At 38.0% G+C, this 18,956-nt stretch overlaps 1 protein-coding gene and 1 non-coding gene across 4 annotated transcripts in view; both read right to left on the bottom strand.

The window, feature by feature from the left end:
* The window catches only part of dysc (whirlin protein dyschronic), a 64,198-nt gene that overhangs the window by 26,385 nt on the left and 18,857 nt on the right, over positions 1-18,956 (bottom strand). Inside the window, exons 2-14 of one of the 3 annotated variants that reach the window (XM_076136429.1) lie at positions 18,651-18,823; positions 18,138-18,342; positions 17,696-17,934; positions 14,726-14,885; positions 12,620-12,750; positions 8,276-8,434; positions 7,491-7,616; positions 6,242-6,408; positions 5,621-5,804; positions 4,429-4,542; positions 3,651-3,707; positions 2,981-3,072; positions 1,882-1,951 (exon numbers count right to left, since the gene is read on the bottom strand). In XM_076136429.1, the coding sequence (XP_075992544.1) occupies positions 1,882-1,951; positions 2,981-3,072; positions 3,651-3,707; positions 4,429-4,542; positions 5,621-5,804; positions 6,242-6,408; positions 7,491-7,616; positions 8,276-8,434; positions 12,620-12,750; positions 14,726-14,885; positions 17,696-17,934; positions 18,138-18,342; positions 18,651-18,803 (1,857 nt within the window). In that variant the 5' untranslated portion in view covers positions 18,804-18,823. The remainder of the gene's footprint in view (positions 1-1,881; positions 1,952-2,980; positions 3,073-3,650; positions 3,708-4,428; positions 4,543-5,620; positions 5,805-6,241; positions 6,409-7,490; positions 7,617-8,275; positions 8,435-12,619; positions 12,751-14,725; positions 14,886-17,695; positions 17,935-18,137; positions 18,343-18,650; positions 18,824-18,956) is intronic. The other 2 variants (XM_076136428.1, XM_076136430.1) reach the window with 2 other exon arrangements.
* Positions 923-994, bottom strand: TRNAP-CGG (transfer RNA proline (anticodon CGG)). Its single transcript has one exon. It is a non-coding gene; the product is annotated as a tRNA-Pro (tRNA).

Here is an 18,956-nt window from a genome sequence, read left to right as displayed (position 1 = left end):
ATTTTCTTTAGGCAATCGAGTGCAAAAGGCAACAAATGAAAAAGTTTTGAGCTAAAAGCTATGAGGATTTTAGAGATATTTTAAGACGTGGTGCATGTGATTACAATCAACAAAGGCATTATGAAATATTTAGTTAAAATAAAATACTTTTTGAATTGTTACGAAATTTTCATTGTTTTATCTTTCCAGGATGATCGATTTCTTTGTCGATGAAAACAGGCAATAAGTGCTGAGCAAAGCTAACACGAGCACGGCGACAAGGTAAATGCGATAAAAATAAATAAGAGAGTAATAAAAACAAAGTTAATTCTCCTGAGAAAAATATGTAATTTACTCGTACCTTTGTTTAACGCATAATTGTTTGTTTTGTTTCTGCTCTTTATTTGTTTATTGTTGCAAAACTTGGCTTTATCATATTATTTTCAAAAAATGTTTTATTAATTTATTTATAAACAGTTCTTGCTGGCCGCTCTCCGGGGTACAGTAGAAACTAATTTTAAAGATGACGAAACTGTCTCCCCCTTTTGGACAATGGGGAGGGGTCCGATAGTGGTCAACAGGAATATACTTCATAAGCCACTTTGTTATTTACGAAATAAAAATCGGTGGTCCATCAGAATTAATGTAAATTAATACTAACTAATACTAGGTAATTTATTACAGAAATTTTATTAATGTTTCTCAGTAGGAATCATCTATTTATTTATATTTTTTTACTTATTTCTAGTCCATATTATAACTTAAATATAAGTTTACGTCGGAACTAATAGAACGTCGTTCCTCTAGCACCTACTCCTCATCTTCCCTTAATTTATAGGATTTGTTTTCCTGATATGCACAAATATAATGCCTTTATTTACCTTTGATCATCTATAACATAACTTTGAAGATTATAGGGAAAAGTATCAAAAAGTGTGACATTGGGCTCGTCCGGGATTTGAACCCGGGACCTCTCGCACCCGAAGCGAGAATCATACCCCTAGACCAACGAGCCGATATTACTAAGAACGAAAATACTTGTCTAAACCGACGTGCAACGACTGTGTTATCATTATGACGTCATTATATTACTATATTATACTCGCCTAGACTTTTCATAAAGAATTTCACATGGTATATATACATTTGTATAAGATTGTTTTATAAATACGGACACGCTAATTCCTTCCATTCTCGTAAAATACTTATCGATCACACAAAACTATTGAAGCTTCACACGGCATGAAAATATATTCTCCAAAAGAAGAACGCTACTTCAATCTAGTCTATACTAATAGGATCGAAAAATTACAACTGGCCGCTATTACCAAAAACGTATAAATTGTACACAAAATGCCAATATTCCCACCAACCACTTTGCGAGATGATAGTAATAAGTGTTACACAATTTTGCCAGATTTACCCGTCAAGTACAAAATTCAGGAAATAACGGCCATAATTTGTGAGCTGTGTCAGTTCTACTCGCTAGCCGTTATCGACTCATGCAAGAAAAAGTGAAATACGTAGTGGTAGTGCCGAGGTGCCACTCCAACTAAACTACTAAATTAATTTATTAACTTGAAAAGACTATAAATACGATTTTAATTCCAGCAATTAAATAAATAAATGGAAATGAAAGCGACGTCATTTCACCCGCTTGTACATTTACAATAGAGTTAGTAGAGTCAGTAATAATATTATTATTAAAGAAGAAAGGAAAGCTGCAAGTGGAGGTAGCAAGGTCTACGGCTGCTGTAGGTCGAGCTGAAATGTCTATAGTGAATGATACCAGTGAATGAGTACGCGAGTGACACCCAGGACACTGCTATAGACAAGGCGTAGAGAGGTGAATGTGGTCGACAATAGATTGATAAGTGTAGAAGGTAATTCTGGCAAAATCACCTCGTGTGGTGGCTCCAGGTCGTCATCCGGCGGCGGCGCGTCGGTGGGCGCCCGCCACTGCCGCCCGCTCCTGCCCCACACAACACCACCGTCAACAACTGCCTCCAACTCACATCTACACGATAACTCTACCAATTCACATATCATTCTAATCCAAATACATTGTACACCTCCGCTAGATAGGTATTTTCTTTAAGCTGAATGTTTAAAGTTGGAACTTGAGCTATTTACTAGACGCGAGATTTAAACTTATTATGACCCACAGTCAGCACCATATTTGTTTAGAAAGGAAAATATATATTCCCAATAGTTTCCGTTAAAAAAATTACACAGACCTAAATCTAACGCTTAATCTTTTGTTGATTTTTGCGTGAAACAATAAAAACTTTGCTGCAAGTTAAATGGGAATGATAGAACATTTTTTTATCTTGAATTAGCTACACTCTAAGGTATTATATATAAACTTCACGTCGAAAAGCGAATGGCCGAAATATCTAGTGTTCAAATTATTGATAAAAAATACTGGGCTACGCTATTAGAAAACCTATGTATATCCACATCGATTGCGGGATTTTATCAGCGGTAAATTTAATATAACCGTCAGATGCATGACGATGGCGGTAAACCTCCGGTAACAATAAATGTGAACGTTTATGCTGTCATAAAACAATCGATTCGGATACTAAATAAAAGTGGAAGTGTTTGGCGACCGGCCAATGAGATGCTCGGTTCGCAAGAGTGAGCGCTGAGACAAGGGCTTGTGGAAAACTGTGGGTTATTTTCGCAGTGAGATGTAAAAGAGCGGACGAAAGCGAACGCTCGACGAGGACTCAGCCTTTGCTTTCGCACTTTAATGGTACTTTACCGTTTAAGCGCCTTTACAAGAGGCCCGCCGGCTATGAGGGATTTACGCCTCGCTCATTAGAGAGGTGTGCTTGGAGCGCACCACTATGCCTGATCCTAAACTGTTTCGTTTGACTCATGTCCTATTATTAATGTTTCTCGTATTCGAAGAGAATTAAACAATTGTTATCTATAGAACAAAGCTTTACAGAAATTGAATGGAATGTAAGTGTGGTCAGTCATATTGTGACATCACCTGTAAGCATGGTCATGCGGTGGCAGGCCCAGGCCGGAATCCTCGGAGGGCGAGCGATGGTCGGCAACGAGGGGTGCTTCCGCCGGTCCCTCCTATAACAATAACCCTCAACCTGACCCGACAGCCCCAACACTTCAACCACTTGTCACGTAACGGGCGCGGAACAATTCCCAACATTTCTCATATTTAATTATACCAGCTTCTTTTCCTAAATAAATACATCTAATTATTAAATATAATTATATTCTAAAATGTATAAAGATTAATGTTTATTGTTACTAATAATACTTAGTAACAAATTAGCGCGAGATATATTGAAGAACTATTCCGTTCATTGACTCCGCGTTGGCACAGTGTTTAAAGAAACAATACAGTCACTTCTAAAGGGTTTAACATTTCACAGGCTAGACATGATAGTTGATGGGGTATGACGCCTACGGGTTTTTAATTAATACATTTATAAACCATTTATAATAAACAAAGCTCGATCTACCAGAAAGCAATCAAACTATGACACCGATGAAACATGCAACGACAGGGGCGTACACAGCGACCCTCAATCATGTATGAATATTTAAGAAGCCTTAAATGGGCTGCTCTGAGATAACATTTTAGAGCATCTGCGTACGTCCTTGTGTATTTAAGCAAGTAAATAAGCGTGTGCACTTACCGGGTCGTGCAACTCATGCATCGTCGAGGAGGGTAGCATGTGTCGCTCGGGGCCGCGCTACCAACAAATTGTAAGCATCAACTAACGTACGTGCAAATGATTTTGCACTGGATTGAATCATGTGTGTGGTCTAAGTGATATGATGGTGTAATGTTTTGTGTATGTTTTATAGTGCCGCGTGTGTGTCATAGTTACTTATGTTTTTGCTGAATGAATAGCCATCATTATTTTATGTAAATTGATATCTAATTGTGTAACTGACAAATGTATGTAGCCTTAGTCTTAGATATAAAAGTAGAAATATGTGGCATAATAACATAATCGCAAGTAGAAACCTAGCTTATTGTAACATCGTCAGATATAGAGGAATCGTTTATTAATAAAGATGAACAAATAGTTAAGAAAACAGCGTTAAATTAAGTCGCCGGAGCAATCTGACTGGAGAACGAAATTGTAATTAGGTGCCTCCAGGTTGAGTACAGATTACAACATTGTAAGTCGAGAGTCGCTTAATAAACTTCACGGAACGTCTTTCTCACTTCTATTTCTCGCTTAAAATAAGGTTTACTTTTAAATCAGTCATGAATAAATACTTCATGGTTGACTTTTAATTTTTAAGTGTAAAATTTTATATGTTGGACTTATTACTTTTACAGATATATTTCGTGTAAGAATGTTTGATTTTCTCTGTCATCATATCCAATAATCAATAACATATCAAAACGTTAATTAAAATAGTAAAATAGTGTTAGTGCAATAACTTTGTATTATAACAAACCTTATTGAGATGATGTTCGACGGTGGGCTCCTCGCCTCGCCTGTACACAAGCTCGTCGAATCTTGCCCTGTCCTCCGGTAACATGAATTCTCTTATTTCCGTCAGAAGCGTGTACTGCAAAGAAATACACATTTAACACGCGGGAACCGATGTCATATTCCAACTAGATGAAGGTCGGATCACGTGCGAAATGGCTTAAATGTACGATATTTTTCCTTTTACAGATTGAAATCCAATTAAGATTAAGTCTGAAACTTGTGACTATTTTGTTTAATAATAGAAGTTTTTCTCTTTAGGATTTATTTGGAAATACAACTGTTCTGTCGTCAGAAATCAAATCATCGGTAATATTTGAAGAATAATTTATTTTACTTGCACAGTTCATGATTGATAAATTTTAATTTCATCAGTAACTTTTTTACTTCTAACCACAATTATTATAATAAAATTAAATTCAACATCACGAAAATCGTCGGATATATCATCGCCCTGTTAAATTACAACCGCCGTATAAGTACATATTGAATAGAGTCATGACTCTTCCAAGGTTTTATTAAAGACGTATTTTAGGTGCAAACATTATTATGTATCAGAAGATATTTGCACGTAAGTTTAAAACTCTTAGATTCTTTATATTAAAGTATATGTTAACGTAATTGCAAATAATTGTTCGTACGAAGAACATGGTGTGAGTACAACATTTTTTCAATAAATATTTTTGTGATTGGTAAAATTAACATTTCAAAAGCTGCGCAAAAATGTATCTAAATTAGAATACGAACGCAAATAGAATTTATTTTAGAAACTAATAAAAATACTTCGGCAACCCACAGAACGGATTGACTAAAATAAACAACCCGTTACCCTCTATCGGTTTCAGGTGTGTGTGTAAAATTGTATATGTAGAATATTGGTTTTCAAGTTATAGTATAGTTTTTCAACCAGATTTAACAAAATAAAACAATTTTCATAAACCTTTCGGAACAATCGAACATAATAGCGATCGTAGCTGTCACTCTCATTATTTATGTCTATTGCAACAAATCTGTGAATGGAAATTCGCCCCTTCTTTAATCAGAGCAATAATATACTAGGTTATTGATTCTTTGAGATTTACTTCCGTTTTGGAGCTCTAAATTAAAGTGTTCACTTTAATGGCACTGGTGGGTAAAACGTTGTGTGTTAGGATTACCTTCTGTGGCGTGTCGAGGAGGTCCCTGATGACGGTGAGGAAGGAGTCAGGCGTGAGCCTCCGCGCGGCGTACTCCTCCATGTAGTAGGCGATGGCGGGCAGGTCGCACTGCGGCAGCAGCGAGCGTGCCTTCTGCTCCACCGCCGTCGCCGCCGCTCCACGCCGCCTGCCCCACCCGCTTATTCTATATTACACGTTAGTTCCAGCGTAAATAAAAATAACAAGCAGATACATCTACAACTGTCTATAAATTAATTTATTAAATTATTTTTGACTTCAGCTTCAGCGGATGATAGTTGGGAGTTGATTTAATATGCGATTGTGAGATCAGTCAAGTGGGAAGGCAAATGTTTATGTAGATTTCTATGTGATAGCTTGTATGCTTTGTATGATTGCCAGTTGTTGCCAAAGAGTTTACTTAAAAGCTTCGTGTGGGTGTAAAGTACGTTAATAGCATTTTATGATTGCAAAACTTTTCTTCTTAAATATCAGTAGTGCGTTTTAAACCTAGTGTGACTAGGCAACCAATAAGTTCATAGCTCTATGCTCCATACATTTAGGTGTATTAAGTAACAAAGCTTAATCTGTTTGTAAAGTGTGATATAGAATATGAGACATTACCTCGGCGCGGCGTCGCGTTCCCCATACGCTGTACATGCGTGGGGAACCTTCCCTACGTCTCGTACCAACAACGACATTCGTTTATGATACTTGAGTTGCGCGACCGCTTCGTCGTGCGTCACGTCTACGAAAGACTGACCATTTACCTCCAGGATCTGATCACCAACCTACCAGAAAATGTTACAAATGTGAAGTTAGAGACCAACATGTCCAACATATTATACCTGCACGATATTTTTTTATTATTGTAACGTTCTGGGGACAAACAAAGTTTGATTTTATTACTGAAATAGTATTTCGCTTTCAATAATTAAAACCCGTCATATATACAAAATGTAATGTTTAAAAGGAGTTAGGTATGAGGTTTAAATGCGAGTTACGATACTCGGATATAGCGTGCAGAAAGTACTGGGCGGGGCGAGTCTCAAGCTTAAACACTATAAATTCTTCACCACTCCTCGCCACCACCACTTGCGATAACACAATTAAATATTGCTCGCCACATTCAGTTAATATTACTTTATCGAAAAGGCACTTAAAGAAAATCATTTACAGTTGAGTAAAGGTCCGTATAACTAGCTGTAACGAATTTATAGAGGAAGCAAATGTAAATATTCAAACAGTATAATATAATTCCTACAACATACAGCAAGTTTAATGGAAAATAAACCAGCAATTAAACAGGCTATGAAGCGGCACCCCCGGCTGGTATAAACTTGGATGCAATTTCGTCGCGCAAGGCCTCTTGCCCGCCGCCTCACAAGTTTCCCGAGAGTTGGATGTCGCATTAATTTACAATGAATTGCATTCAACTAAGTGCAGTTAAATTTAATTTATATGTACTCTTTTCTCCTCACATTAACGCGTATTTATAATTAAACCTATTTTATTCGTGACTGATTCAGATTTATAGCTGCATCCATACTTTCAATATATTTCGGTAAAGCACTGTATTGCCTACATAAATATATGAAGAATACATTATATTTCTACCATTACGCCGTTTTTACTGTTTAAGAAAGCCACCAATATTCACAGTACCTGTATATCTTAAGAGTTATTAGACCGTATCCATTTTATGTCCTATAATGATAATAAAGTAGCGCAATGTAAGTGCCTACCCGTAAGGTACTCATGTTAAAACGATACTAACGTTTCATTCTTCAAACAATATTACGAGTACTTCTACCCCTATAAAATATAAGTCTAATAAATAAGCTCTTTATGAAAAAACTTAAAGTATAATTACCATGAGTCCAGCTCTATCTGCTACGGAATCTTTGTCGACGCCTGTGATATAGATGCCGAGGTTGTATTCCAAGCCGCCCCTTATCATTAGTCCTAATGACTGTCCCGGCTCTATACAAAGGTCGACCTGCACAGGAACATCAAACGATTAGCACTGAGAACATTTCCGAATAGTGTCTCGTCATCTAAATCAGTACATCACGCAGATTAATCAAGAAGAATGTCAGACACAGGGGGCGTATTCATAATGACGGGATATTCGCATCGTTCGAACGTTAGTGAAATGTGTACGCTCGTCATGCATCGTGATTATTAAACTTATGGTAAGCTCATATTCTCGTAATGGCGAACCGGTCATAGGAGAACGGTTGCGGATTCCGTAATATGCGCTCACAACATCTCAAGAATAGCTTACTGCGCTAAATATGCTCTATTATGGTGTTTTCATATAAAGGGACATGGGGGAGTTATCCAAACATTTTGACAACTCATGGTTCACTACTATACGCATACCACAATGATCTCAGAACTCCCCCTTAATACGTAAGAGCATAAAATATTTACGACGAAGGAATTGGACACTTAAATATTATGATGGCATAAATTCATTTGAGTTTGTCGTAAAAAACTGCAACCATTCTATTTTTCGGGTACATATCATAGAGTAAACCGCTCAATATGCGTGTATTCTGTAAACTCTTTAATGCTGCCAATAACATGTTGGCGCTTGTTCAAAAAAGTAGCTGATGAGGAAGGAAAGTTGTTTGTAGTTAAGTGAAAGCTCACCCTGCGTATAGAGCGGTCTTTGCTAGCGGAGCGAGGAGGTCGCAGAGGCGGCGGCGATGCGGGCCGCCCGTACCGGTCCATCCACGAACACGAGGCGCGCCCAACCAGCGCACCCGCTGTTCGCACCGTCATCGTTAACTGACGACACGACTTCAGCATCTAACACAAGGACACGAAATTAGTTGACGATCAAAATTTTTAGTAGCATAATTATGTCTAACGCAAAGAATGTCTTAAGTCTGTTCTTATTGCTGAAAAGGGGACATAAATCCGCCCTTGCTAGGCTGCAACAAAGGGATAGAGACGACATAAAACATTTGGAGGCCTTCTATTGTTGTTTATCGGCTAAAATAAAAATGTAAGCCGAGTACAAATTTCACAAACACATCGAATGCTATAGATATAGGGTCATCCCAATGTTTGCGAAGTATTTTACTAGCATGTGATAAAACCATGTCAGCTGACGAGCAGCGGCGAGGGGAGACATTGTCGGGTCACCCTGGCGACGACGCCGACGACCGGCCAGCCGGCGCGGCGCTCTCACTGCCCTGTGCTTATCTTACTTACGACTTATACTTTGTATCTATGACACACATTATATTCGATGGGGAAAAAAGTTAACCGTAATCATGAAACACATAAATATAATAATTAGTTGTAAGTTCGCTGTTAACATTTTCTTTATAGATGGAAGAGCATTTAGTAATCTGTACTGACGCTCCCTAATCAATATTTGCAATGCCCGAACGGGTCATAATCAAGGCTTAGGTGCCGAAATCGAAGTATTTCCATGAACAAACAGATCACATAACACTTAAAATTCCGCTTCTTCATCAATACTAGACGGCATGGCGTATTCAGTATTCCCGCAAACCGTAATAGTATTAAAAAGTAAGAACTACAATTAAACTCAAACCGTTTCCTTTGTTTTAAAGGAGACGACCCAACATTGCAAAGATACCAGAGTATGCATCGATTCATATAACCCGGGATGGTAAAATTATTTTTTGCGTTCCGAAGTTCCGAACCTCATAATAGAAAAATCCGAATCCTTATATATTTATTTAAAGGATCACGTTGTTCTGCGGCTGCCCGTGTGTCAAGATATTTTATTTCCGTATTAGCCCTATCTGCAGCGTATCTTGCTTAGGTATATAATATAGCTACAAAATACAGAAGGATAAATAGTATTACAAATTATTCTTACAAAAATAATAAAAAGGAAGAAAAAGACTATACCGGAGTGCTTAGATTACATCGAACTAATAATGTAACGTGGCCAACATTTGGGTTAAATAATTCAACGGTTTTACAATGCAATTGTCATATACCATGCACCTCTTAGCGGAAGAACTAAGTTGTGCAGCAAAAAGGTCTGAGTAAATGTCAGGAAGTAACATCGTAAATCAAGCGATATCGTGAAGTGCGGAAGGAAAAGTCCAACAACGTCTGCAAAAATAGTAGCTCTAGCTTGACCCGCTCACTATACACCAACACCACCGGTAGTCTATTTTAGATAAAAATACAATATAAAAATTGGCCAATATACGTATACTTTGCACATTTATGATCACTACATGTTTAAAATTAAAACTCTCTCGCTGTGTCTGTCTGTCTGTTCCCAATAAACTTCGTGTTCGCAGTAAACAGGATCTGCAGTGACTATGATATATTGGCACTTAGTTAATGAGAACTATAAAAACTCGCCATGGTGAAACAATATTATTAAAGGCAATCAATATCATCCCACGTCTAACATCAAGTTGAACCTACTAAGAAAACAAAGGTAGAACAAACTTTTGCGAAATGAAAATAAAACTTGGTGTAGACCTTCCAACTTCTGCTCGGTTCCTAAGCAATGAATATGAGGTGCGGATCTTTGTTGTAGTAAAGTCAATATTGCTTTGCTTACGTATTCGACTTTCCCCTTTGAAATATTAATTAGACTAATATTAGTAGTTTAAGTTGCTTTCAGAATATCGCAATGAAAACAGTCGGTGAATACTAAAATTAAGTATATAAATCGCACAACTGTACGACTCAAAGCAATTTTTCATTTGAATTTCCCATAACTATGCAAGCACACTATAACTGAATTTTGTGCTGATTAATGCCATGTCATATCTTCGATAAATTAATATCTCGCAATGTAGAAACTACGAAAACGGGAATCGTAAAGATTAATGTTCAAGTTGTTAAGTTTTCCAAAATGCCTATCAAACGTATAAGGAGTGCCAACTGTCATTAACTTTCAAATAAAAAACAAACATGAAACGGAAAAACGCCGTTTGATGCTTGTTAGCTTTAACGTTGTTCGCACACGATATGCCTAAATACGAGATTGGCTACCTAAACAAATTGGTATTTGGCCATACAACAAAGTGTCGCATTTAACAGTATTCAAAAACCTAAAACCCTTCAGCTACATTTGCAATGAGACAGAATTATTATCAAAAAACTGGAGTGTTCATGATTTAACGATCGTGCGGGGTAAGATACCTATCGTCAGAAATTCGTTTGTATCGGAAATAAGTAACAGTTATAAATACCGTTTTTATAAAATAGATTGTAATTGAATGCGTGGGTGCCCGACACATACACGGAAATAGAAAATGTCTCTCTTCTGTCCGCCTGTCACTCACAAGCCGACTGTGAAGCTTGCTGCTTGTCAAATGCTCAGGTGAAAATAAGCTTAATAAATGTCACTTGGAAAAAGTTCTTAATGCATCTATATTCACACCATCATTAAGTCTTATTAATTAAGATTGCAGTTATTTGACCAAGGAGAACTTTAATTGAGTATAACCATTTTTATGCCACGATTAAATAAAAAAAACACAAATAACAGCCAATGTGAAAATATAACAAAACTGTATCATATAAGAGACAAATAGGGACAGTAAACAATAATGATATCGCCATTAAACTCTTTAGTATTCACAAAGTAGGCGCATGCTTCATGCTCCCAAACGACCCCTCTAACATGTTAAGTACATTATTATTCAGATACTTTTTAAACTTGGATAATTCGTGTGATTCATGAGATGCATTACGCTCTCTGCTTAAGCTGGACTCAAAATAATAATATTTACATTTATTTAAACCTAAATTTGGATTTATTTATAACATAATTACAAAGAAAAGTGTCTGTAAGTTACGATCGCTAAAGAATTTAAAAAGATCTAGTGGAGATTTTATTACGAAACTGGCAAGAATAGTTAATATCGTGCATAAGAAATGTGAGCTGTACATATTTCCCGATGTCGCCGACTGCAAAGTCGATCACATCCGATTTAACTTGACTGTGATAGATGAAACAGGAACTAAGATTAATAAGCTTTATATTAAACCCATGAGTCAGACTTTCAATATCGTTTTCCAGTGCATCATTAGAATATTAGGTATTTAATTATCACTTTCGTTATTGTCGCTAAGTTTATAATAGCATACGTTTCCGCTCGCGTACTTAGTCTAATCCCCTATAGTCTTTTAGTTTATTAAAATATATAAGAAATGTAGATAGTATAAATTGGACTGTTGACCAATTCACACTAATAATAATATTTTCCTAAAAATACTTTTTCAACCTACTGTAATTAGGGTTAATAATATGATTTATTCTGAACAATACAGCCGCACAACTATAGTTCGAACCATATTTGGCAGGTGTACAGAAGTAAATAATTTTAAACAGCTCCACCTCCTAAACGGTAGCGAAGGCGGTTTGGCGCAACTCAGCACACTATTGCGGCAGTCGTTTGGCCCACGGTCAGAACTATCTGCCAGGATCAACAAGTACCGAATACGTACGTTATATTCATTCATAATGCAAGTGTAAATACTTCAACCTATTATAGAAGTATAATATTAAAGCTAACACAAATGCTATTGCTGCTCATTACTGGCTTTCGAGGTGTTTGTCTAAAACAGACTTTCTCAAACTGGGACGAGTGCCAATGTAGAGGATTACCAACAGACAGATTTATGGATTCAACTGTGTTATCTAAACTCTAAATGTATGGCGCATTGGAGCACAGATAAGAGTATTGCCACAAAATCTAGCAGAACAGATCATTTCTTATGAAAATGTTGTTAAGTAATTAATAATGGTTCAGAAATCGGTTTTTAGACGAATTTAAACTCTCGCGACTTGTAGATACACAGAATATTATAATGCAACGAGTCTTAAACTAAATATCCTAAAAACTGACTCAATACTCAATTTTCAATCGCGTTTAAGACCCGTTGTATTATAATAATAACAGTGTTTTTGTGTTACATACAGTTTCAATACCACACTGTTATAATTTTTGGTTATACAGAAATAAAAAAATACGCTATTACCTTAAGAGCATCTTCGTGCGAGATGCCGGAGAACGGAGTGCCGTTGACCTGAAGGATGGAGTCCCCAGGACGCAGGCCCGCTCGCTCCGCCACCGAGCCTTCTTCCACTCTCGATATGTACACACCTACGCCTAAATATTATTACATTAACTAAAACACAACTATGTTAAAACTAACATGGGACCTTCAACTGACCGAATCTAAGTGCCGACCTATTTTAAGTTTACCTGTAGTACTATGAAAATAGCACATCTGTGACTCACTTATGTTTAAATTTCTCGCAATAAATTAAAATAAATCAAATTATTTAAAAATAAAAACAAAAAACTACATATAACCGTTCGAAAAATAAAAAAAGACAAAAGTAATTTATTTTTTTATGTATGGCATCAAAGTCTATTTTTTTATTGTGATTGCCAGTAATTCTAATGCAAACTTTTTAAGTTTCTTTCATAAATGATTTTTTTGCGATTTTAGAGTTTATGCCCAACCTTCTTTTAAACGACATGGTTATTTATCTATTGTTTTATAGACTTGTCTATAAGTTTGTTTTGTTTGTAAACCATTATCAAGATGTATGAGCATTAAAATATAACGTAGAAACATAGATTAAATAGAACCAGAACGCAAGATAAATCAAAATCGAATAAATAAAAATATTTGGCAGCTTCATGTTCCAATGCAACTTTATTCTGTCAGAAACAGGAAAATTGGCTGTCTTGGCACGTCTCCAAATTTTCTTTGCAATCAATTATTGTGCATCTCTGCAATAAAAATTAAAAAGCGGCTTAACATAGCTTAACAGCATATTAAGCCTGTACAAATCCGGATATGAAACTCGCATAATTTGAAAACGTGGCAACAATGTAACCTGCACAATGGGGGCTTTATGCAATATAAACCTTATCTTGTCTTTGTAGCTGGATATTAAAACTCCGCGTAGTTTTTTTTGAACTGCTACCCTAAAATTTAATTGGAAATATAACCACGTAGGCAATTTACACTTATTTTCAGACCTCTTCAGTTACTTTATGGGTTTAACAAACCATTACAAATGTGATAACATGAAAACATCTTTATGTGCAAGGGTACGTAATTTTGTCGTGGGCATTAAATGATCCATCACTAACACCAGACTACTAACAAGTCCATGTTTCTACAATTACACTTCTGTTCATGAGGTACTCATAAACAACAGTTGAAAAAATAAAGTCTTTACATTTCCCCGCCACTGAAACTTTTCGTATTACGAAAGTATTTTCCAGTACGCCTCGTAATAGGCGCAGTTTTTTATAAGAGAATTTGTGCAATTTAAATATACAGTCGTCAGTTGGTTCAGTAAAGCTGGATTAACATTTAAACTTGCCACAGACGACCGTCTATCTTGCCAAATATGCTTGTACAAGTTTGCTGCCTAGCCGTATTATGTCACATAAAAAAGGCTTCGACTATCATGTATATAAATCTTTCATTCAAGAATGCGTTTCTCTCTATTGACTACATCAATAAGTATTCATATTCGGATATTTAATGCATGCAAGTCAATCTAAGGATTTAATGATTTACAATCTACATCGTCATATTCTACTTGAATATGTTATTGTAAGTATATATCGTCCTTGGTATGTGAAGGGGTACAAAACCATAACATACGATTAATGGCTCTCTTTGTTGAAGCAGATAATGTAGAAAAAGTCATTCATAACGAAAGATTACAAATCAATGAGTCATGATAACATTGTGCGCAAAACAAAAGTTTGTCGATAAAAAATATTGTTACGATAGAACATAATACACATATAAAATATGTATTACAAGTAGGCTAGTGTCATTGTTTAGGCAGTGACCGGCCTCAGGGCTATTTAGAGGCCTCCCACGTGAACTCATAATCGATAAGATAGCGCCGTCCGTTTCTAGATTACGGGCACGGCCGGACTCTCGTGAAAGCATGCGAATTGTTCTGTTACTAAGTACTACTATGTTGTAAGATTATAGTGACGTTCTGAAATTTAGGCGACCTAACCCTAAAGATTAGAGAGAGAGAGTAAATAGATGAATGAGTAGGTCTTTTAGTAAAGATAAAAGAAGTTTTGTTATTTTTCTTACCTGCCTCTTTCCCGCCTTTGACACAAATTCCGAAGCCATGAGAGTCAGCGGGGTCCCGGCTCATAGTGACGGTCCTGGTGGCGGGCTCCGACGGCGGCGGCGGCGCCCCGCCCGACGAGTACGGCCGCTCCCGCTCGCGCTCGCCCCCGCGATATATCGCCTGTCAAACAAACACCTAATTAAATTACCAGAACAAACACCTTTAACAGTCCGTTCCTTTATTTTACAAATTGCTCTGAAGACGAAGGGACTAGAAACTTTTTCAAGATCGTGCCAGTGACTATGTTCTTGTAAATATCAAAACTTAATATACCTACCTATATTCTGTGCTATACATCAAATCAAACAGGCAGATAGACTTTGTAGTTATTATAAGTATTGGTACAGAATTATGGATGTTCAAAATCTGTGAATTTTAGCAAGGATATATTTTTTGGCATGCTGTTCCATTTGAGATCCTATTCCTCTAAGAAATCGTAAAGGTGGTATCTGAAAAGGCACAGTTATTTTCATTCCATGTTTGCGGTACGTGTAGCTAACCTTAAAAAATACACGTAGCCAACTTTATTGAGCTACAGTTGCCTTCCGTATTTATTAATTTTTCAGTGAGTAACGTGTTTCCTTTACATTACAACGTGACCTAGCATGTTTACTGGCGTTTTCCGTTATTATACCTACACCAACACATATTACCTGCGTGTATACCAGTAATAACGTTCTAATCCTTATACTCGAATAAGGTGCAATATGTGAGAATAGTTTGATCCAAAACAAGGAAAAGAAACGATTTCTGGAAGCGTCAGTGAGTATGTAAAGAGTTGTTTTCCTCAATATTGTTCACGAAACGCGAAGCGCCGCGGCGTTCATAAGCAATAAAACGCGAGCCCCTCTTTTGCGTAAACAATGTTTCTCGAGGCGAACGTTTAACATCTCAAAGAAGTTGTACAAGCCGGTCGCCCCTGAGGCGGGCGGGCACGGCGCGGCGCGAGGCGTGGGGCGGCAGAGCGTCCGCCCGCTCAAGCTCTCGGAACGTCAAATATTTTCATCGACTCCGCCTCGAGATTTGCTTGTAAACTGTGCTTCAAATACTTTTACGTTACCTACAAACTTTATGCATTTCATTGGACTAGAACATTTTCAACCCTGATTATAATAGTTGTTATTAAACAAAATGACTTGATTATAATAAGTGGGTACTAGTAACAATTAAATAAATAAGAAGGTCTTATGCGGTAAAACAAGAATTCATTTTCACATCTCTTTTTGTTTTTAAAAAGGATTTTTGATATAACAACAGAAACCTACAAAATCTTGGTTAACTAACTGTCTGGTTCTCGTTTCACTTTAAAACGTCTCACTCGTTTATATTCGCAGACAAGCACCACTTATCTATCACCTGCACGTTACATCAACAAGTGCTTCCTCGCCGTAATCAGTCACGAAGTATTCTAGCGGGAATACTGACAGCTCATACAACTTTACTGAAGGATACACCCAACACTTTCCGACTGTGATTAACCATTTACTTTCCGCTTGTTACCGCCTAATAGAGCCTAAGTAGTTACACTCGTAAATTGATTAACGCTTCAACTTTACAAAAACAAAGGCGTAACTCAAGTCTTCCTCCACGTTTGCGGTGCTCGAGGATTTTATTTTGAAACGTTTTACGATTCTTGAATCGATGTAGAGAGAGATATTGAATAACATACAATATACTAACCTCATGGTTCTCGACGGAATCCAATTTGAAACTAGTGTTAGATAGAGGCTGTCACTAAACCACTTTACACTTAAAACCATTACGTATTATTGTAAAACTTTATACATTCATTTTGTGGATACACTTTGTCTCATTTACAAGAAGAACCACTTTTTATTCATTGAATTCTATTTGAATACGAATCGCGCCCTATTATTTATTTAAATCGCATTTTCATTTTAAAACGTTAAGGTACAATACTTTTCATAAAATTTTATCGGTTAAGTACGGGAGAATTATAGCGACGTCGGCGTCTCTGGCCCAAAGTCGTCCACAAATTGAAATATTTGCCGTCACACCGTGCTTGGAAAAACTGTGTAATTGGGTCATACGTCACCACACCACGCAAATATAAAAAATACGAGACATTTCTCAAAACTATGTAACATAAAATCAAGAATTCACGTTATTAGTACGCGTTTACACAAATTTACACTTAAATACACTGTAAACTGGACTGTCACCTGACGTCGACTGAACGTGACGATGACAGCCACCTCCACCGCTGACCATGACACGGTAAACTTTATGTGGATGTGCCGACTCTATAACACGCATTGTTAGTGCAGATACTTTTATATTTTTAAGGTTTTCAAAATCTTTATCTGGCGCCAAAACATCATAATGATGCCAAGAATGTGAATTGCATAAAATTATCGATAGGCAAATGTCCAATGAACAAATGCGAGCGTGGCATAACTGGTTCATTGTATTGTGGTCATGTCCATATTGTCGAAACCTAAACGGTCGCCGCGGTGGTCATGAATAAAGTAGTGGTATCGACTGGCGTGTGCGGCCTCACCCTGGAATAATTTACACATATGACACCCTCGTACCCCCCACCCCGCGGTGTTTGCCTCGTATACAGCTATTTTGGGAACTACACTCAGTGTCATCCTTAATATCGCGTTATTGATTTATTAATTACTGCATCGCGATTCCATCAGCTGCGGCGATTGGAACTTGACATACATTGGTAAGTATGACACATGCATATGGCCCTGATAAAGTATTTTTTACATCTTCCCGTAGTTAGCTTAATCTACTTTCCGTAAACATTGAATGCTCTCTAATAAAATCATGTTCAACCTTTATAGATACCACCGCAAAACTTGAGAAGGGCCAGGTGAGTGTAATCAGGTAATGAACTCTGCTCCTCTGTGACGTCGCATCTGATAAATGCAATTAGGTATTGCATTAGAGGCACTTACATGATGCGTAGTGCTACTAGGGCTGCTGGCGGGTGAGTGCCTCCGCGCAGGCAGGGCTGCAGGCGCGGGGAGGGGCGCGGTGTGAGCGTGGTGCGGGTGCGAGGGCGGCAGCGCTTTGCCTAGCGCCGCGGCACCGCCCTGACCGAACAGCCGCAGCACCTGCTCCGGCGAGATCGGCCGTTTCTTGCCGTTCGCCGCGCTCAAGTGATTCGTGCTGTTTCTCAAACTTGTTGCCCCGGCTGTACATATTAAGAACAATATAAGCATTCATCATAAGTCTACCCTAAGAAACCAGCAGGCTATTAAAAAATACTATTACAAACACTAGGCTTACTACTCTCTACTCTACTTGATAAAAAATAGTTATATTTTAAATCTCAAGGCATTATTTTAATAAAGCATAATTAAAGTAGCTGAGCGTGTAGCGAGGGGTAGCACTAACCTGCACTATTCGCAATATTAGTGGAGCCAAGGTAAGGCGCGCGGGAGAGCTTGCCTGCGTAGTGATGGGAGTAGGAGGTATGGTGGCCGTGCGAGGAGGCCGGCCGCTCGACGATGGTGTAGGAAGTGCCTGGCGGCGAGTAGTAGACACCACCGCGAGCGCGGCCCCGCGCGTCCTCCGCCTCGTAACTCGTGTGCCGGTTGTCCTGCAACCACTGGTTGCGTCAAACATAACCTTCACACTTAACTGTCATTAAATAGCTCCATGCAAGTTCTTGGAGTTCTAGAGCGATGTTACTGCTAAATATGTATTTTTCTATAGTGCTAACTAGAAATCTTCCGTGTCTCTCAATAGCTGTATATGCTAACATACATAACCAGATATTTGAACGTGCACGGTCAGTCGACTATCAACCTGCGTCAAAACATGAAGCAAAGTTTTTGAGTTACGGCGTGATCGGCTTAACGTCGATCAAGGCTTTTCCAGAAGTTAGAAGTTGGATCGTCCTCGTACCTGATGTGATCTGGAGTGCCTGGCGAGGTGATGCGCGGGCGGGTGCTGAGGCGTGGCGGAGCGCGTCCAGCCGTAGCTCTGGCTGTAGGGCGGCGGCCAGCGCGCGCCGAACTCCGCCAGCTCCGAACCCTCCCCCGCCTCCCCCGACCTCATGCCGGGGGTCACGATGCTTTCTGATAAAAATACAACACTTGGTTAACATCGCATACCATTTCCAGGAAAAACCTATAATTTGTAACGATTCCAGGCACACATAAATTATGTAGGACTACAGCATTTGAGCTATAAATAAATAACCTTTTACAA

Source organism: Anticarsia gemmatalis, chromosome 3 (genome assembly GCF_050436995.1).
Source record: "Anticarsia gemmatalis isolate Benzon Research Colony breed Stoneville strain chromosome 3, ilAntGemm2 primary, whole genome shotgun sequence".
In the NCBI taxonomy this organism is placed as follows: Eukaryota; Metazoa; Arthropoda; class Insecta; order Lepidoptera; family Erebidae; genus Anticarsia; species Anticarsia gemmatalis.
The sequence above is the reverse complement of the archived record's forward strand: the minus strand, read 5'-3'. Positions and strand labels throughout refer to the sequence as shown.